This window comes from Anabrus simplex, chromosome 2, assembly GCF_040414725.1.
Source record: "Anabrus simplex isolate iqAnaSimp1 chromosome 2, ASM4041472v1, whole genome shotgun sequence".
Taxonomy (NCBI): Eukaryota; Metazoa; Arthropoda; class Insecta; order Orthoptera; family Tettigoniidae; genus Anabrus; species Anabrus simplex.
The window spans coordinates 1,122,953,108-1,122,971,308 of record NC_090266.1 but is presented as its reverse complement, the minus strand read 5'-3'; the positions used below and the strand labels follow the sequence as shown (position 1 = coordinate 1,122,971,308).

The window sequence follows — 18,201 nt, the reverse complement described above, 5'->3', positions numbered from 1 at the left end:
CAGAAGCAGAAATAGTATCATCCTTCATCAAATGAATGCTTATAATTTTTAATATAGTATATGTCGTCTCCAATTATACATGTGCTCTTATAACACGATGACCAGTACTTGTACGAAGCAATTATTCACGTAGAAAGCCGAACACAAAAGAGCGCAAATTTCCCCGATACATGGGTATTTATTTCTTCAAGACGTAGGTGTGTTTGTCAGTTGAATTTTATTGGCTGAGATTTAGTGATCAGGCTAACCTTGCGATCCAATTGGTTAAATATCATGACGTCAAAATCTCAAAGTATTGATCGCTTTTGGTCTGGTAAAATTCGTGTCCACGTGCTACTCGGCTGGGGTCTATAACAAGGCACAAAAAAAAACCCATACTTGCTTGTACGGCGGGGGAAAACCTGTTCTGCGGCTGACTAGCAGAGACACTGCAGAGTTGAACTCTCCTTCCTAAATGATAATTTAATGCATTGTTCCACCCCAGTAATAAAATATTCTTTCCATACAGACCAATAACCGATTTTCAAGGGTACAATACATTACCACAAATTGCATGCATTACAGAAAAGACATGCATTTCTCACACTATCGAAATCTCCCTAGGAACTTCACTAGCTAGACAATATACACAAATAACGCTACCTTTCCCAACCTCGCAAGCACTCTCCATTATTTATATCCAACTCTTCCCTGTCTTAATTATGAAAATAGATAACATTTCATTAATTTAACCCAAGCAAATTATAATGACATGCAGACATCCCTAATCGTAGCTCACTCCAGCGGTCTCCCTAACAAAACAAATCTGGACTTGGATACAGCCCAATATTACGTTTAAGCTAAGCTTATTTGCAAACTAACCCATTCTTTGTGCTTTTATTTATTTATTATACAATCCTCCTGCAACAGTTGCAGGTTACTTAAGAACAAAGAGCACCTTTACGACAATAATGGACATAGATACAGTAGATAATGAGATCGTATGAGGTTAAGTGCAGGCAAAAGGGCGAGGCACGTCAGACAATAGTGGCAACTTAGAAACAGATTAAATAAGCTACCGAATGCCACTCTGTAACAATTACAATTTCCTGCAAGCCCCTAGGTGGCACTCCAAACCCAAAGTAGTGACATCTGTTAATACAATTTAAAATAAAGTGGTCTTCAGAAACTTCTGCAAACCTCCGCATGCTTTCTTACCCTCAGGCATTTAATGTGATGCCTACCACTAGGGAGAGGCCTTAGCTGACAGTACAATCATTATTAATGAACTAAAGAGCTGAAATCTCAAAATCTCAAACACACTCACCCTGAAATGAATATCCCCAGCCTGTTTTCCAGTCTTTCGACCGGGTCAGGGATGGAATGAATGAAGCCCCCATATAGGGGCGAGGATGGGAATTGTGCCGGCTGCCGAAGCCTGTCGCACTCCTCTGGGGCAATGATTAATGAATGACAGATGAAATGAAACGATATAGGAGAGTGTTGCTGGAATGAAAGATGACAAGGAAAACCGGAGTACCAGGAGAAAAACCTGTCCCGCCTCCGCTTCGTCAAGCACAAATCTCTGTATTTATTGGAGTTTAAGCTAGCTGTTATTTTGTTCCTAATCCACAAAATCCTTAACAAATTAAATCATCAAATTTGGATATCTCCACTTCAAGAATCTCGTCACTACAACACTGATTACAACAATGGCAAATCACCACACCCTCAATGTACACTGAATGAACACACAATAAAATAAAACGTCCCCCTCCATGGCTAAATGGTTAGCGTGCTGGCCTTTGGCCACAGAGGTCCCGGGTTCGATTCCCGGCTCTGCCACGAAATTTGAAAAATGGAACGAAGACTGGAACGTGGTCCACTCAACCTCGGGAGGTCAACTGAGTAGAGGCGGGTTCGATTCCCACCTCAGACATCCTGAAAGTGGTGTTCCGTGTTTTCCCACTTCTCCTCCAGAGAAATGCTGGGATGGTACCTAACTGAAGGCAACGGCCCCTTCCTTCCCTGCCCATCCTACCACAAGGCCCAGCTCAGCATAGCAGGTGAGGCTGCCTGGGCGAGGTACTGGTCATTCTCCCCAGCTGTATCCCCCGACCGAATGTCTCACGCTCCAGGACACTGCCCTTGAGGTGGTAGAGGTGGGATCCCTCGCTGTGTCCGAAGGAAAAACCAACCCTGAAGGGTAAGCATATTAAGAAAGAAAGAACTACTGGGGTTCCACGTTCCTTTTAAATATCAATGGTTTCTAGTTAAGTCTTATCGTTAATATGTCAGGTTTAATGCCTAAATTGCTAGCATGCTGCCTTCTGTTAAAGGGGCACGGGGTTCGATTCCAGGCAGGGTCGTGGATTTTAACTTCCAATATTCAACTCACAACACCTGCACCAGGCCACTCCGGAAGCCACGTGCCATTATTATTATTATTATTATTATTATTATTATTATTATTATTATTATTATTATTATTATTACGGGGATACCCGTGGAATGCAGAGGTGAAAGAAGGTGCGGGGTGAATGGGTTTAACTACAAGGCAGAGATATGAATTAAAATTTCATTAAAGGTTATATTTTCGAAAATAGCAAAACTTAAAAATTTTCACATAGAATTTGAAAACTTAACAAGTAAGAACAAGTCAACAAGTAACCGACACTCCGTTACAAGTCCAGGAAAACAAAGATTTAGAGACAATTTAACAAGCTGGGCTTCAAGCCCCAAGTTTACAATTTCTGAGCTCTCAGCTCACAACCACATATTTACCAAAGGGTAGAAAACCCCTAATAACATGGAGCACTTGCTCCCACCTTCGAATATCAAGCCTTTCTTAGGCGCATTTACCACAAAAAAAAAGAGCTGACCCGCTCTCAATTTTCTGAGCCTATCAAAGGCCACAACAAACTTTACCATTTAACTGACCCTCAAGGCACACTTACAAAGAAACAGGGGTATCTTGTACCTAACCTACTGGGCCTTAGTAGAAAAATAACAGGTTAAATTAATGGCCCCAAATGCAAAATGAATGGAGGCGTGAAATTGCACTCCTACATGAAACTCCTTAAAACCTAAGAGGCACTATGCCGATGAAACAGGGGCTATTCTGAAGGTATGGAGGTGACTCGTATACAGCATAAATTTAACACATTAAGGAAGAGTAGAAATACGGTTACGAAAACGTAGTCACCTCAGATCAAAAAAGAAGGGGAGCTCGAGAGGTAAAGCACTCTCTATCCCCGATTTACAGTTAATGAAGTTTTGCAAAAGCGACGGAGAATTACATTTTTGAAGATAGGTTACATAGTAAAGGTTTCGGACCTTCCCCCGCGGGTTAAACTGCTGAGCTAGCAAGAAATAAAGATGTTAAGCGGCCATTACTTTACTGAAGAACTGCTGCCAGAAGAAAGAGGCGCTTCCCGCCTCCTGCTACACGTCCATACACTAAGTTAGGTGTTGATGATGTGGCCGAGAGACAGGAAAATCAGCAGTTTTTATACCCTCGGGGGAGATTCGAGACCTTTCATGAATAATTAAGACACACCCACAGGCGTTTATTGGCTAGAGTTCACAGTTACACACAAAATCGAAGACGAATAACACGATTGGTCAAAAATTAATTACAGAAATACTGGATTGGCTAAATTCAAAACTGGCGGAAAGAAAAGGTTAATATTGCCAACCCTTAAAACGAAATTTAGTAAAAACAAAAACTTATGAATACAAAATTTCTTCAAAAAAAGTTCCTTCACTTCGCACCAGGGTGCATGATCATAGTTTTTTGTAGAGACATCTATGAGACAAAGTCCAAACTTCTTGATAAATAGTAAACAAAAACACGTCGAAATTAACACAGTGACATCTTCAGAGCAAAAGTTTAAGTAGATCCAGTTTTAAAGTTCAGAGTTTCTTCTGTAGAGGAGGAATTATTGGAGCAAGATTTTAAACTACGGCGTAAGGGTGTACCGCCCGGTACTTTTATTATTATTATTATTATTATTATTATTATTATTAATATTATTATTATTATTGTACCGGGCGGTACACCTCCACGCCGCTAATTCAAATATTGCGCCAGTTGAAACTCCTCTACAGGAGAAAGCCTGAACTTTAACAACTGTATTAACTCAACGGTTTCTCGGAAGATGTTTCTACCAAAACTATGATGACGCACTCAGGTGTGAAGGAATGTACTCTCCTGAAGAAATTTTGTATGCTTAAGTTTTGTCTTTACTGAATTTTGTTCTGTGGTTTGTGGGTTGGCAATATAAATCCTTTCTTTCTGCCTGTTTTGAATGTAGCCAATCATGAATTTTTGTAATTAATTTTCCACCAATAAGGTGTTTCTTCCTCGTCTTGTGTATTAGTTTTTGCTGTTATCTAATAAAAGTTTGTGGGCCGGTTGTTATCATTCATTAAAGGTCTCGAATTTTCCACGAGGGTATAAAAACTGCTGATTTTCTTGTCTCGGGGCCACTCAGTAACATCTCTCTTAGTGTGTGAATATGTATCAGGGTGCGGGAAGCGCCTCTCTTTTCTAGCAGCTGTTCTTCTACAAGGTAATTGCCTGTTAACATCTTCATTTCTTGCTAGCTGAGCAGTTTAACTCTCGGGGAGGGTTCGAAACATTTAGTATGTAACCTACCTTTTTAAAATGTAAATCTTTTCTGTCTATGTGAAATCTACAAATATCTTTTACTGTAAAGCGGGGATAGAGAGTGCTTCACCCTCTCGAAATCCCCTTCATTTTTGAAAAGGAGGTGACTACGTTTTCATAACCGTTCTTCTCTTCTTTAATGTAGTTAAGTTTTCTCATATGTGTCACCTCCCTAGCTTGGGATTAGCCCCTGTATGATCGGCCTAGCGCCAGATAGGTTTTAGACAAAAACTTGGTGTAGGAGTGCAAGTTATCGCCTCCATTCAATTTTGTATTTTGGGCCATTTACTTAACCCGTTTTGTTTTCCTTCCTGCGAAGGCCCAGTAGATTGTGTCTTAGATACCCCTGTTTCACTGTATGTGTGCCTTGAAGGCAGTTAATGTAGAGTCAGTTTATGGCCTCTTAAATAGGCTTGAAGACTTTGAGAGCGCATCTGCTCTTTCTCGTGTGTGAAACGTGCCTCTAGGAGGCTTAACATTGTAATTGGGAGCAAGTGCTCCTTGGCATGATTGGGGTTTTCTGCCCCTTTGTGTGAACTGGGTACATTGGTAACGTTGGGCTCATAGCTCAAGGATTGTTATTGTGGGGCTAGAAGCCCAGATCTTGCATTATCCCCTAACACTTATAATTTCTTTGTACCTGATTTTGGCTTGTTGTTGACTTGTTAAGTTTTCAAATTCTATGTCACCACTGTTAAGTTTGAAAATATAACCTTTGTTGAAGTTTTAAATTAACTTTAATTTTGTAGTTGAGACCTATTCCCGCCCGCACCTTCTTTCACCTCTAACTACCACGGATATCTCCGTAACAGTTATTATTATTATTATTATTATTATTATTATTATTATTATTATTATTATTATTATTATTATTCTTAAGTCAATCTTAGATATGCAATCCTAGCTTCACGATTTCCCGGCTTCCTTCTAACATCATCTAATTGAAATAACTTCACAGCACACCTTAATGACGAAGTATTCATTTCATAAAGCATGACTGTTTTGCCCAGGGTTTGTACTATCAATTAATCCTGGTAAATTCCACCAAGAAGTACTTTCATCAAAAATAAACTCTGCATCTGCATATTGACACTTGAGTTCTATCTTAATTTATACCTGAACAATCAAATATTCGTGCATTATTTTTGTTCCGTAGTATCCGTCGAACGCAGAGAGGTGAAAGAAGGTGCGGGCTGGAATGGGTCTAACTACAATATCAAGAATTGAATTACAATTTTAACAATGTTTGTAAGTCCGCCTCTGTGGTGTAGTGGTTAGTGTGATTAGCTGCCAGCCCCGGAGGCCCGGGTTCGATTCCAGGCTCTGCCACGAAATTTGAAAAGTGGTACGAAGGCTGGAACAGGGTTCACTCAGCCTCGGGAGGTCAACTGAGTAGAGGTGGGTTCGATTCCCACCTCAGCCATCCTGGAAGTGGTTTTCCGTGGTTTCCCACTTCTCCTCCAGGCAAATGCCGGGATGGTACCTAACTTAAGGCGACGGCCGCTTCCTTCCCTCTTCCTTGTCTATCCCTTCCAATCTTCCCATCCCTCGCGAGGCCCCTGTTCAGCATAGGAGGTGAGGTCGCCTGGGCGAGTTTCTTGTCATCCTCCCCAGTTGTATCCCCAGACCCAGTGTCTGAAACCCCAGGACACTGCCCTTAAGGCGGTAGAGGTGGGATCCCTCGCTGAGTCCAAGGGAAAAACCGACCCTGGAAGGTAAACAGATCAAGAAGAAGAAGACAAATGTTATATTTCTTTCAATATTAAAAAGGAACTTAACAAATTTCCACTAGGTTGAATAACAAAGGAAAAAACAGGTACAATGCCAATCTTGAAACGAGACTTGGAAAAATTCAAGATTCAGAACTTCAAACCATTTCGTTTTTCAAGCCGCTAGTTTCACAATTTCTGAGCTTCACCTGAGTTTCACCTTTTTGTCGGTAGAGGAGTTCATTTAGACGCTTATTTTGAATGAGCGAAGTTGAGGTGTACCTCCCGGTACAGACCTCCCACCCCCCAAATGTCCATCCTGGGGGTGACGCAGAAGAAATTTTGAAAAAAAAATACCAGTTGAAAAAATTGTAAGTCCTTTTTCGACGTTTGATTTGTAGACAAATTTGTAAATCCAGATATAAGGTGTCCTTAAGGTCGTAAAAAGTTAAAAACATGCTGATAGATTTGACGGCAAGACCAGCCGCCGCTGCCGATACCCAAGTGAGGTCGCCCGGACCCCCCAAGTACCCTCAGATACACCTCTCCCGCTACTATGAGAGGGGTAGTTGTGGCGATGGTCGCCGCAGATTAGATGTATATGTACAGTCCTCAGATGTGTTGGCGGTAGGGTTACCGCACTTCAGCCTTTGCTGGGAAGATGGACTCCGGCGCGCCATACAGAAGGACGCCTCACTAGAGTGGAGTAGGCCCAGTCACCGCTCCGGTATCTCTCGCGAGATGTGGATATACGGCCGCCCACCGCTGAGGGGGTACTGAAATAATAATTTCTGGGCGACAGAATTGGTGTTGCTTGAGATTGGAGAGTACGATCTTTATTTGAGAGGCAGAGGGGCGGCCGGCGTTGGTGGTGATGTATGTCTCAATAATGCGTGGATGGAGGAGACCTGGCTTGGTAATGGGCACCAGGGAATTGACCACAGGAAAAATCAGACGGGAAGATCGTAGTATACCAACCAGGGCAGAAATCCTTAAATCTATTTTTATCAATTTTTTTTAAAAAGAAACATAACCTTTGACTCCTGCCAAATGTTGATGGCTAAAGTAGACAATGAAATTACACAGGTTTCACCTGAGAGAGGTGAACCCTAAAAATACTCTCTGTGGCTGGATTATTGTCTAATAATGTAACTGGTGTCAAAAAATTCTAAAATAACGCACGGACCATGAAATCTGGGGGCAAGCTTGCCCGCAGGAACAAAATTACTAACCATGACTTGATCTCCGACTTTTAAATTGGTGGACCTCCGTCCACGATCATATCTTTTTCTAACCTTTGAATGGGAAGCCTTAAGATTGGATTTAGCCTTCTTCCATACAACTCTAATATTATCGGGAACTATTGTTGCTGGTAATATATCATTAAGTGACCAAAGGTTAGAGATCGGCGTGTTAGGGACAAATTTAAACATAAGAGAAGCTGGAGTAAACTTACAGGTCTCATGAACCGCCGAATTCAAAGCAAAGGCCAACCAATGCAGGGACGTATCCCACCTGGTATCATCTTCATGATGAAATGCGATTAGACCAGATCAAAGATTACGATTGACCCGCTCAGCCAGAGTTGGTCGAAGATAATAAGCCGAAGTAGTTACATGTAATATAGATAGATCTAAACAGAATTTACGGAATAAGTAGGATATGAATGCCTTAACATTATCAGAAACTATATATTGGCAGGGGCCAAAAGGAGAAAATATGGTATTCAAACAAGAAATAGTAGACTGAGCGGTTGCCAGCTTAGTCGGAAAAACCAGGAAAATCTAGTGAAAACATCTACACACATTAGAATGAATTTATTGGCGTTCCCTTTGATTGGGGGAAGGGTCCGACGTAGTCTATACATATGCGTTCCATGGGGCGTGACGCTTGATGAGATGATCATAGGCCTAGCTTAGTGGACATGGTTGGCTTACTAAGCAAGGAAGATTTACAAGCTTTTACCAATTCACGAATTTCGCCATCCATCCCTTTCCAAATAAACATCTCTCGTATCTTTTCCCGAGTTTTGAAGATGCGTAAATATCCCCTAACGGGGTCTCATGATAGTATTTGAAGATCATAGGTACAAGCACAGCTGAAATCATCACTTTCACCTTTTGATCATGCTTCGAGGGGCAACACAAAACCCCGTTTCTCAATACATAAGGAACGACATGTTCCCCAGAAGAAAGGGTTTCAATAATAGGGGCCAGCACAGGATCTTCACGCTGATATTTTTCAATATCCCGAAGCAACATGGGGACATCAGTTAGAATGGCATTAACGCCCGAATGTATGGGCGTGGGAAGAGAAGAATTATCTTCCTGTTCGATGGTCTCCAGGTCATGAGTCCGTCCGCAACAACATTTTCAGATCCTCTGATATGCCGCCCATCAAACAGGAAAGAGGAAATCCTGATGGCCCAGCGGGCTATGCGACCAGTACGACGCGGCCTAGCTCATACCCTACTTAAAGCTTGGTTATCAATTTCTAAGTCAAATATGACATGTTCCAGATAGAGTCGGAACTTCTCTAGTACAAAGAAAACATCCAAACCCTCAAGTTCATAGATGGAATATTTGGCCTCTTGAGCCGACAATGTCCTAGAAGCATAAGCGATGGGTCGCCTTCCGAGTTCATTTTCGTGAAGAAGGACAGCAGCCACCGCCAATGATGAGGCGTTGGTTTGGACAATGAATTTCTTTGAGCAATCAGGCATGGCTAAGACAGTGGCGTTACATATAGAGAGCTAATTTCAGATCTTCAAAAGCGGTTTGTTGAGACGGCCCCAATTCAAATATGACCCCTTTCCTACGTAGTAAGTTCAAAGGCGCCGCTCAGTTAGCAAAGTTAGGAATAAATTTTATGACGAAATTCACCATGCCTATTAACCTGGCAATACTTTTGATGTCCTTAGGAGGTTTGAAATCACGTATGGCCTGTGTTCTGGAATGATCAGTAGAAACACCATCGGGTGACACAATATGCCCTAGGAATGACATAGAAGGTTTAGCGAAAGCTACCTTAGATAACTTGACAGTCATCCCGGCCTTACGAAGGCGATCGAGTACTTCCTTTAGATGATCTAGTTGTTCACCAAAGGTCTCAAAAAATACGACGACATCATCAAGATAGTGATACAAGTATTCAAATATGATCTCGGAGAAGACCCTATCTAGCAGTCTAGTGAGAACAGCTGCCCCGGTGGAGAGCCCGATAGGCACACGGTTGTACTCATACAAGTTCCAATCCGTGGCAAAAGCTGTTAGATGTTTCGATTCTTCAGCAAGAGGGATCTGGTTGTACGCCTGATTAAGGTCTGGGATGGTAAAAAGCTTGGCTTTCCGAAACTATGGAAAACGAGAGTGAAGATCAGGAAGGGACACAAATTTTTTTTTGCTAGGGGCTTTACGTCGCACCGACACAGATAGGTCTTATGGCGACGATGGGATAGGAAAGGCCTAGGAGTTGGAAGGAAGCGGCCGTGGCCTTAATTAAGGTACAGCCCCAGCATTTGCCTGGTGTGAAAATGGGAAACCACGGAAAACCATTTTCAGGGCTGCCGATAGTGGGATTCGAACCTACTATCTCCCGGATGCAAGCTCACAGCCGGGCGCCTCTACGCGCACGGCCAACTCGCCCGGTGGGACACAGATTGTAACACCACCTTACGATTTAAAGCCTTATAATCAATCACAGGCCTGAAGCCACCTTGGGGCTTCGGCACCAGAAAAATAGGCGATGAATACGCCGACTTGTAAGGTCGAATAATACCATCTTTGAACATCTGATCGATTATCTCCATAAGAGCCATCATTTTAGGTGGGGACACACTATAAGTCGGAAATCTAACTGGAATCGAATCCGTAACCTCAATCTTGTATTCGATAAGGTCAGTAACACCAAGTGTATCAGAAAATACATCAGGAAACGACTGACACAATTTACGAATACTTTCAGCCTGCTCCTCAGGTAGATGTCTAAGGTCTAACAACATCTCATCCTGGGTAGGCGAAACAGATGAACATGACACAGAGTTACATTTGAGCAAAGGAATTTTAAAATTATTAGCAAATTTGAAGGTGCACGACTTGCTCTGAATGTCGAGCACCAGACCAGTAGAAGACATGAAATCCGCTCCCAATATTACGGGGCACGACAAGTGTTTAGCCACCAACAATTTTATTTTCCAGGTGAATTTAGAAATACGAATTTTAGCAAGTTAGCAGAAACGCATTCGACAGTAGACGAAAAAGGGTCAGGAAAGTTACAAACAGTTTTTAGTTTGGAATATCATTCAGCCGAAATCATAGAACACACGCTCCCTGAGTCTAATAGAGCAGTGATAGGTTCACTATTCATTCAATTTTAAGAAATGGTACAAGTGCGGGGTTCTCCACCGCAATTCTGAGGCATTCTTTAGGGTCTTCAAATGATGGATTAGAAGAAATCTTACCCTTACCAGAGCTTTCGGTGGGTTTAACAGGGGCTGAGCCTTGGGAAGATGAACATGCCGACTCAGCCGATGACACTAGTCACTTTATATTATTAGAGTTCGCGGAGGTTGCGCCAGAAGTTGAGCAGGAGGTGAGTAAACGAGCCACATTTGATACATCCTTGTGATGACCCTACTCCATTCTTTGTCCCACTCGTTTTTATCAATGGGCACTTGTTACGCAGATGTTCCGTTGACCCACAAGCATAGCATTTGCGGGTGGTGAAGGTCCGGTGAGGTGGAGGCCGAAAACTGTTAGAAGATGGAGGGGGCTCCTTCGCAACTCTTAAGGTGTCGGCTTACCTCACTCCTTCAGCTGAGACAGCCATACCCTCTAGTTCTGCCAGGGTTTGGGGACGAGACTCAAAACATAAGTAAAATCTATACGGTGGAGAGATACCTTCAACAATAGTTTGCACTATTTGGTCCTCAGAAAAATGCAGAGCGAACACTCGAGTATAAAATTTGATATCTTGGATGAAGTCCGCAAGATTTTCGTCCAGACGTTGTACCCTAAAGTAGAACTTCTATATTAAAGAGGACATTGCCCTAGCCGGAATGAAAGTTGCCAAAAGGTTGGCGTGGACGTCTTCTATGGATGATCAAACAGCAATGGCCTTAACTATTTTGTCCGAGAGGACGCCTACGGAATATGGATACATAATTTGAAGAATTTGCGGATGAGAGAGGGAAAACACTAGAGCATGATCTTGGAATTCAACTAAAAACCTGAGAAATGGAATGACATAATTAGTGGAGTTTACTGAAAATTTAGGAATTCCCCTAAGCAACATAGCCAATGGATGGGGCAAACTACTAAGACAGGGTGACACAATTGGTGACGGCCTAGAGTGTTGAGACGCTTCAAACACAGGGTTGTTCAAAAAGAAGGGTAGAATTTGTTTCGGATGACCAGACTCATTTTCCAATGGGGCTGTTCTACCATTTTGGAAGAATCCTCCTCACTCGCTATGTTTTTCACAGGGGCTTGGTCGGTTTTGGGAGCAGCTGCCCCAGTCAATTGATTAACTCTATTTGACATTCCTGATAGATGGTCAACTAAATTACTAGCCTCCTTAGCATGATCTTCTTTTATTTTTAGAGACAATAGGTCCCTAGCCTTAATATAAAAATGGAGCCATCTAGCCTGTACTCTTTTAAGTTGGTTAGCAGTTGGATCGCTTACTTCAAAAAAACTAACTACAGACGCTAATTCGGTTGTATTGTCAGTAATAGTGGATAGAGCCTCATCAATTTTCTCTCCCCCAAAATTGAGATGCAAATTGTCAATTCAAATGACTCTTTAAGTTTGACAGTATCTGTGGCAACCGTGCCTCCAGATTGAACAATTCTAATGAGTAACTCATAGATCGATTCCTCCTTGCGCAAGTACCTGGGATAGAGGACTTAGCGAGGGCCAGACATGATGATAGAAAACTTACAAATTTAGATAAACTCCCAGCGACCGAGAAAATTCTTAGAGATCCTATGTTTATTCGTCAAAAGGGGCTTGATTTAGACCCATTCAACCACGCTCGGCTACCACTTGTTCCGGGGTATCTGTGGAACGCATAGAGGTGAAAGAAGGTGCGGACTTGAATGGGTCTAACTACAATATCAAGAATTGAATTAAAATTTTAACAAAGGTTATATTTCTTTCAATATTAAAAAAACTGAACAAATGTCCACTAGGTCGAATAACAAAGGAAAAAACAGGTACAATGCCTTGAAACGAGACTTGGAAAAATTCAAGATTCAGAACTTTAACAATTTTGGGCTGCAAGCCCCTAGTTTTACAATTTCTGAGCTACCAGCTCAAGTTTACAATTCAAAATAAGGAATAATTTAGTCAAGGGCAGAACTCCCCAAATTCAAGAGCACTTGCTCCCTAAATTACAATGTCTATCCTTCCAGAGGCACCCTTCACTATTACAGAAATTTTTTATTGGCCAGATTCAAAACAGGCGGAATGAAACAGAAGTGTTGCAAACCTAGAATTACATTTAAAAAGATCGAAAGTTGGGGAAACCTCTAAACACAAAATTTCTTTCTATAACAACTTCCTTTACCTTGCACCAGAGTGCATGCTCATAGTTTTTTGGTAGTGACGTCTGTGGAAAAATGTCCAAACTTCTTGATGTATAGCAAAACAAAACAAGGAGAAATGCAATCAGTTTAGGAAACTTCGCAATAACACAATTACTTTATATTTCAGTGGTGACATCTTCCGATTAAAGTTCCAACTTCTTGTAGTATCAATTTCACCTTTTGGTAGATAGAGGAGTTCATTTAGGCGCTTATTTTGAATGAGCGAAGTTGAGGTGTACCTCCCGGTACAATTTTATTCATGTTAAAATTTCTAAACACAAAAACAAAAAACGTCCGTGCTCCTATATTTATAAGTTATTCCTCTAATCTCTCAATTTTGAATTGACATTCTGTGAATCACATGAATATTAAGACATCCTCCGAATCACACACTTGAATATCTTCTCTACAACTTAAATGGGGCATTCTTAACGCTGTTCCTATCTTTCATTACTCCTATGAATTTACAACGTTTCATTGGAGGTAAACAAATCTTTACTGGCTCGACATTAATGCTTACGGGATACTACAATGTTTCTAACCACATACCCTGTGAAAAATATGACCGAGAAATAACTCCAAATGAACACAGGGCCACACTGCCGTGTTCCAAGACGTCCATAAAATATACCTTCGATATAAGACGTCACGTCTTAAATTCACCTAATTCTCACAATGAAATACACAAATCTGGAGTAGATCCTACAACTCATCATCCTGATAAAGCATCATAATACGTTATTACTTAATTCCACAAAATACGAATCGACGACACGTCATGCCGCAGATACTTCTCTAAATCTGTCGGGCCGTAATCTACCACTACCAACACCACTGAATGTAAAGTATCCTTAAGCTTCATCTCATCGCCTGAAATTTACGTTAACACACGTAACCCCTGATACAATTTATAATTCGAATTCCAACTTGAATTATTATTCAACAGGCAAATTTATCTAATCATGTTGGTTTTAATTGCCTTTTTATTTCGGGAAAAGTTATTATTATCATTCATATTATTATTATGATTATTTTCTCAGTGACTCAAGACATCTCTCAACACTTTTATGTTTGACAATGTCACCTCATAGCATGCATAGAAACAATGAAGCTAATCATCAAATCCACTTATTACCAATTAATCATTCATCCGTAATTCTATCACCCCTCTCATTAATTTTGTTTGAATAGGTTAAAATAAAAGTGAAAAGAAAAGTCTAGCATGGCCTAAAACATGGCCGTTTCAGGAATAAAATACTGCATGCAAATGACAGCTACCTTTAAATATGTGCAACTGTCAAATTAGTACCCAGTCGGTCAGCGTTGCTATATATTATAAGTTCACCAGACGAAATCTCCGGCGTGATTTAATCTATTTCGGAAAGTGGTATCCTCATAGTAATCTACAAACTTGTGACGAACAGATTTTAAATAATTTGATAACATAAAATTGTTTACAATTTTATTTAGGGCCTACGTCACACAGACACTGATAGGTCTTATGGTGACTGTGGAGTAGAAAAGGGCTAGGAATGGGAAGGAAGCGACCGTAGCCTTAATTAAGGTACAACCCCAGCATTTTCCTGGTGCGAAAATGCAAAATCACTAAAATCCATCTTCAGGGCTGCCGGCCGTGGAGTTCGAGCCCACTATTTCCCGAATGGAAGCTTCCAACTACGCGACGCAAACCACTCGGCCACTTGCTCGTCCCACTAACTACTTTTACGGTTTTCGGAGACGCCGAAGTGCCGGAATTTGGTCCCGCAGGAGTTCTTTTACGTGCCAGTAAATCTACCGACACGAGGCTGACGTATTTAAGCACCTTCAAATACCACCGGCCTGAGCCAAGATTGAACCTGTCAAGTTGGGGTCAGAAGGCCAGAGCCACTCAGCACGGCAATTTCATTTTACTACTGCAGTTAGGTCAGATAGTCACGTTTTCTGATATCAGACAAGTGAGGATAGAAACTTTCTCACTGGTTGAAACTAGTCAAAGACAATCACTTCTTGGAGCAGCTTTCCCTCTCCAAAGAGAACACAATATCTCTTTCTCTGTTTCACGAACTACGCTGTAACTTCAGTAAGAAAATCGTCTCTCTCTCTTTCTGCGTTATAATCAACAGACGTTCACCACCTGGCGAGTTGCGTTATCTGTTGTACCAACTTTGCTCAACTCAGTACACTGCACTATTCTCATTTTCTTATGTAACGCTTCTGCACCAGAGAAATAATTCTTTATTTAATAAAAATACTTATACATCATAAAATATGGGTGCAGTATGTATGTATTAGAATACACTGTCTCTTATTTATGTGCTGACGAATTCTTTTTCAGTTTTATGGGCCGTCGTAAATAATGCAGGCATCGCCGATTTTGCTGAAGTTGAATGGCAAAACTTTGATTCCATAAAGAAGATATTTGATATAAATGTTTACGGCCAGCTGAGAGTTACAAGAGCATTGCTTCCACTACTGCGACAGTCCAAAGGAAGAGTAGTTAATGTCAACAGTGTAGCAGGTATGTGTTTATAAATTATGAACTGTGTTCAAAGCATAGCATACTTTTCCCACGTCAATGATATGACGGCGTAGCACTTAAGTTCAATTTTGGATTTTGCTACGAGTCTAAGATCGGATGTCTTTCCCATCACCATGTGCTATTCCTGCTAAGAAATCCCACCTGAAGTCGCCTGGGATATAACCCGGGATTTTCGTGTTTGAAACTGAGACTCTACAGCAGAGATGCGCAGCTGGGCGCCCATTGAGACCAGCCCAGTGCAGCCGGGCTGGCTTGATTTTACTTTACGTGCCAAGCGTGTCACAGTCAAGTGAGGGAGCGAACCACTGATCTCTATACATGGATCGCTGATGGCAGCTATCAGCTGCAGGAGAAAGTACGCCAAGTTGAGCGCGCGGTCCGCCATGTTGGTGTACCCATCCTAGAGCTCTCCTTATGGGGAAGCAATGATAATATAATCAATTTTAAATCGCAATTATGGCGCATTGGAATAATTAAAAATATAGGGACATGTTCACTCAAAGCACAAGGACATTCGGAACACTGACACGTCATTCCGAGGTCAGTAGATCTCCGGGATAGCAATAAAAATGAATGTATAATAACGTCCGATAAATAGGTGCTGAATACATGCAATTAGCGATCGGTAACACAATACGAGTGAAGAACAGTTTCTGGAAATATTGCTGTAAATTGTATACATGTATGCCACGAAATTATGCATTCTTAAGGGGAGGTATGACTGAATTTTTCGTATTTTCCGCCAAAAGCTCGGTTTTTCTTTTTATCCATACAAAAATAGCCCAATTCTTCCTCTTTCAGAAAATGTTTTTATTTTAATCATTCCGGCTTGTTTAAAGCTTGTAGAAGGCATTTAATATGAGCCCGCGGGGCATTTAAAAGTCCAGAACCACACCCACTTCTCCTGTAATGGCATAATGATAGTTTACTGTGTGTTTTTCGCTGGATCTTCAAGTATTTCGCGGCGTATTTGCCGTAGAAGTACACCTTAGCATGCTGACAGTCACTTGTTTACTACGTAATCAATACAATTACGTTATGTTAGGAAATATTTTAATTTGAACTGACGGAGAGAACGTTGTACCTCTTCCAAATAGTACTCAATGTATATCTGCCACACATGTATACTTTGATAGTTTAAATATATCATGTACCGTATTTGCATTATTTATATTTAGGAATTCGTATTTATGTTAATCGTAGTAGTACAAGCATGGCTCCCTTGCTTGTTTATATTTTACTAACATGCAGAAGTAACATGTGGTTTCAATTCAGCGAGTGAAATATCTATTAATCTAGTGATTTTTCATTGATGTGTTTCATCTTAATTCCTTTGTAAATGTGTAATTTATAGCGTAGAGTTCATAGTTCGTCGTTTTAGTGTATAAAAAAGTGGTAATTATAGTGTTAACCACGTAAGGCCTAATCACGCCACCGTAACGCTTAACTGATACTTAAACATATCCAAATATTACACATATATAGTGACACTTAAAACTTTTCGTACAAAAATGAAAGGAAATATTCCAGGGAATAGCATTTGTCACCATCTTGAATACTTTAAATCAATTAATCATAAGGAGCACGCTTAAATAGGGATTTAAAAACACTCCGTAATGCTCTTCTTATGGAATACCGGCTTGTTTTTTCCCTACATCAGCTGATCGCTCAGAGCTTGATGTTGGTGCCACGCTTGGCCTGTAGAAACATACGGAGCGCCCTCGCTACCTGTTTGTATGCTCGAAGGAACTAAGCATAAACAAAGCAAGCACGCTCCTCGTGATCTCCTGCACCGTGCGCTCGCTGCCATCTTACTACGCCAGTCATCTTCTATTCGGCTTACTGCTACCCAAGCTACCAGCCAGCCATGTATACTGTAGAGATCAGTGGAGCGAACACATCCGCCACGGGACAGGCGCAATGACTTTCGATTGTGACTACGAAGCTTTATTCGCACAGGAAAATGTTGATTGGTGTACAGTATAAAAGAGACACTTTATCACAAGGAAACCCTACTTTTCTTAAATATTAGTGTTTGATTTATACTGCGCTCGATATTAACAGACATGGTTTTATATTCCTACATTTTCGTTATCAAAGAAAATGACATTTTACAACTTTTTTTAGGACTTGCTTTATGTATGTCGCACCGACACAGACAGTTCTTATGGCGACAGTGGGATAGGAAAGCCCTGGGAGTGGAAAGGAAGTGGCCGTGGCCTTAATTAGGGTACAGCCCCAGCATTTTCCTGGTGTGAAAATGGGACATCACGGGAAACCTTCTTCATTGCTACCGACAGTAGGGTTCGAACCCACTATCTTCCGGATGCAAGCTCACAGCTGGGCGCGCTTAACCGCACGGCCAACTCGCCCGCTACAATGTTTGTGTTACAATGTACAAAGATACGGAATTGAAGTATTCAAGCTACGATTTAAAGTTTTTTGGGGTGGGAATGGCTAAGAAAAATAAAATTCACGTTATTCATTCAGTAAAACGTAATATATTTATTGCATAATTCGACAGCTTTAATGCTTGATTTTTTGCACAGTGCTGTAATGTTATTTGACTTTCCCTGTCCATCTAGTTTCTTAAAAATAGCATTTAGCACTTATCATCAGACGTCCAATGAAACGGCTAGCCTCTGAATCGCACGTGAGTTTCGTCATGGGGGAAGAAACAGCTATTTTCTCTCCAAGTTAAGGTACAACAATACTG

General features: G+C 41.1%; 1 protein-coding gene across 3 annotated transcripts in view; it reads left to right on the top strand.

Moving 5' to 3' along the window:
- The window catches only part of LOC136863339 (17-beta-hydroxysteroid dehydrogenase type 6), a 246,628-nt gene that overhangs the window by 193,379 nt on the left and 35,048 nt on the right, over positions 1–18,201 (top strand). For 2 of the 3 annotated variants that reach the window (XM_068226402.1, XM_067139724.2), the window contains one exon: positions 15,282–15,464. The exons of the other annotated variant lie outside the window; for it this stretch is intronic. In XM_068226402.1, the coding sequence (XP_068082503.1) occupies positions 15,282–15,464 (183 nt within the window). The remainder of the gene's footprint in view (positions 1–15,281; positions 15,465–18,201) is intronic. 3 annotated transcript variants of the gene reach the window in all.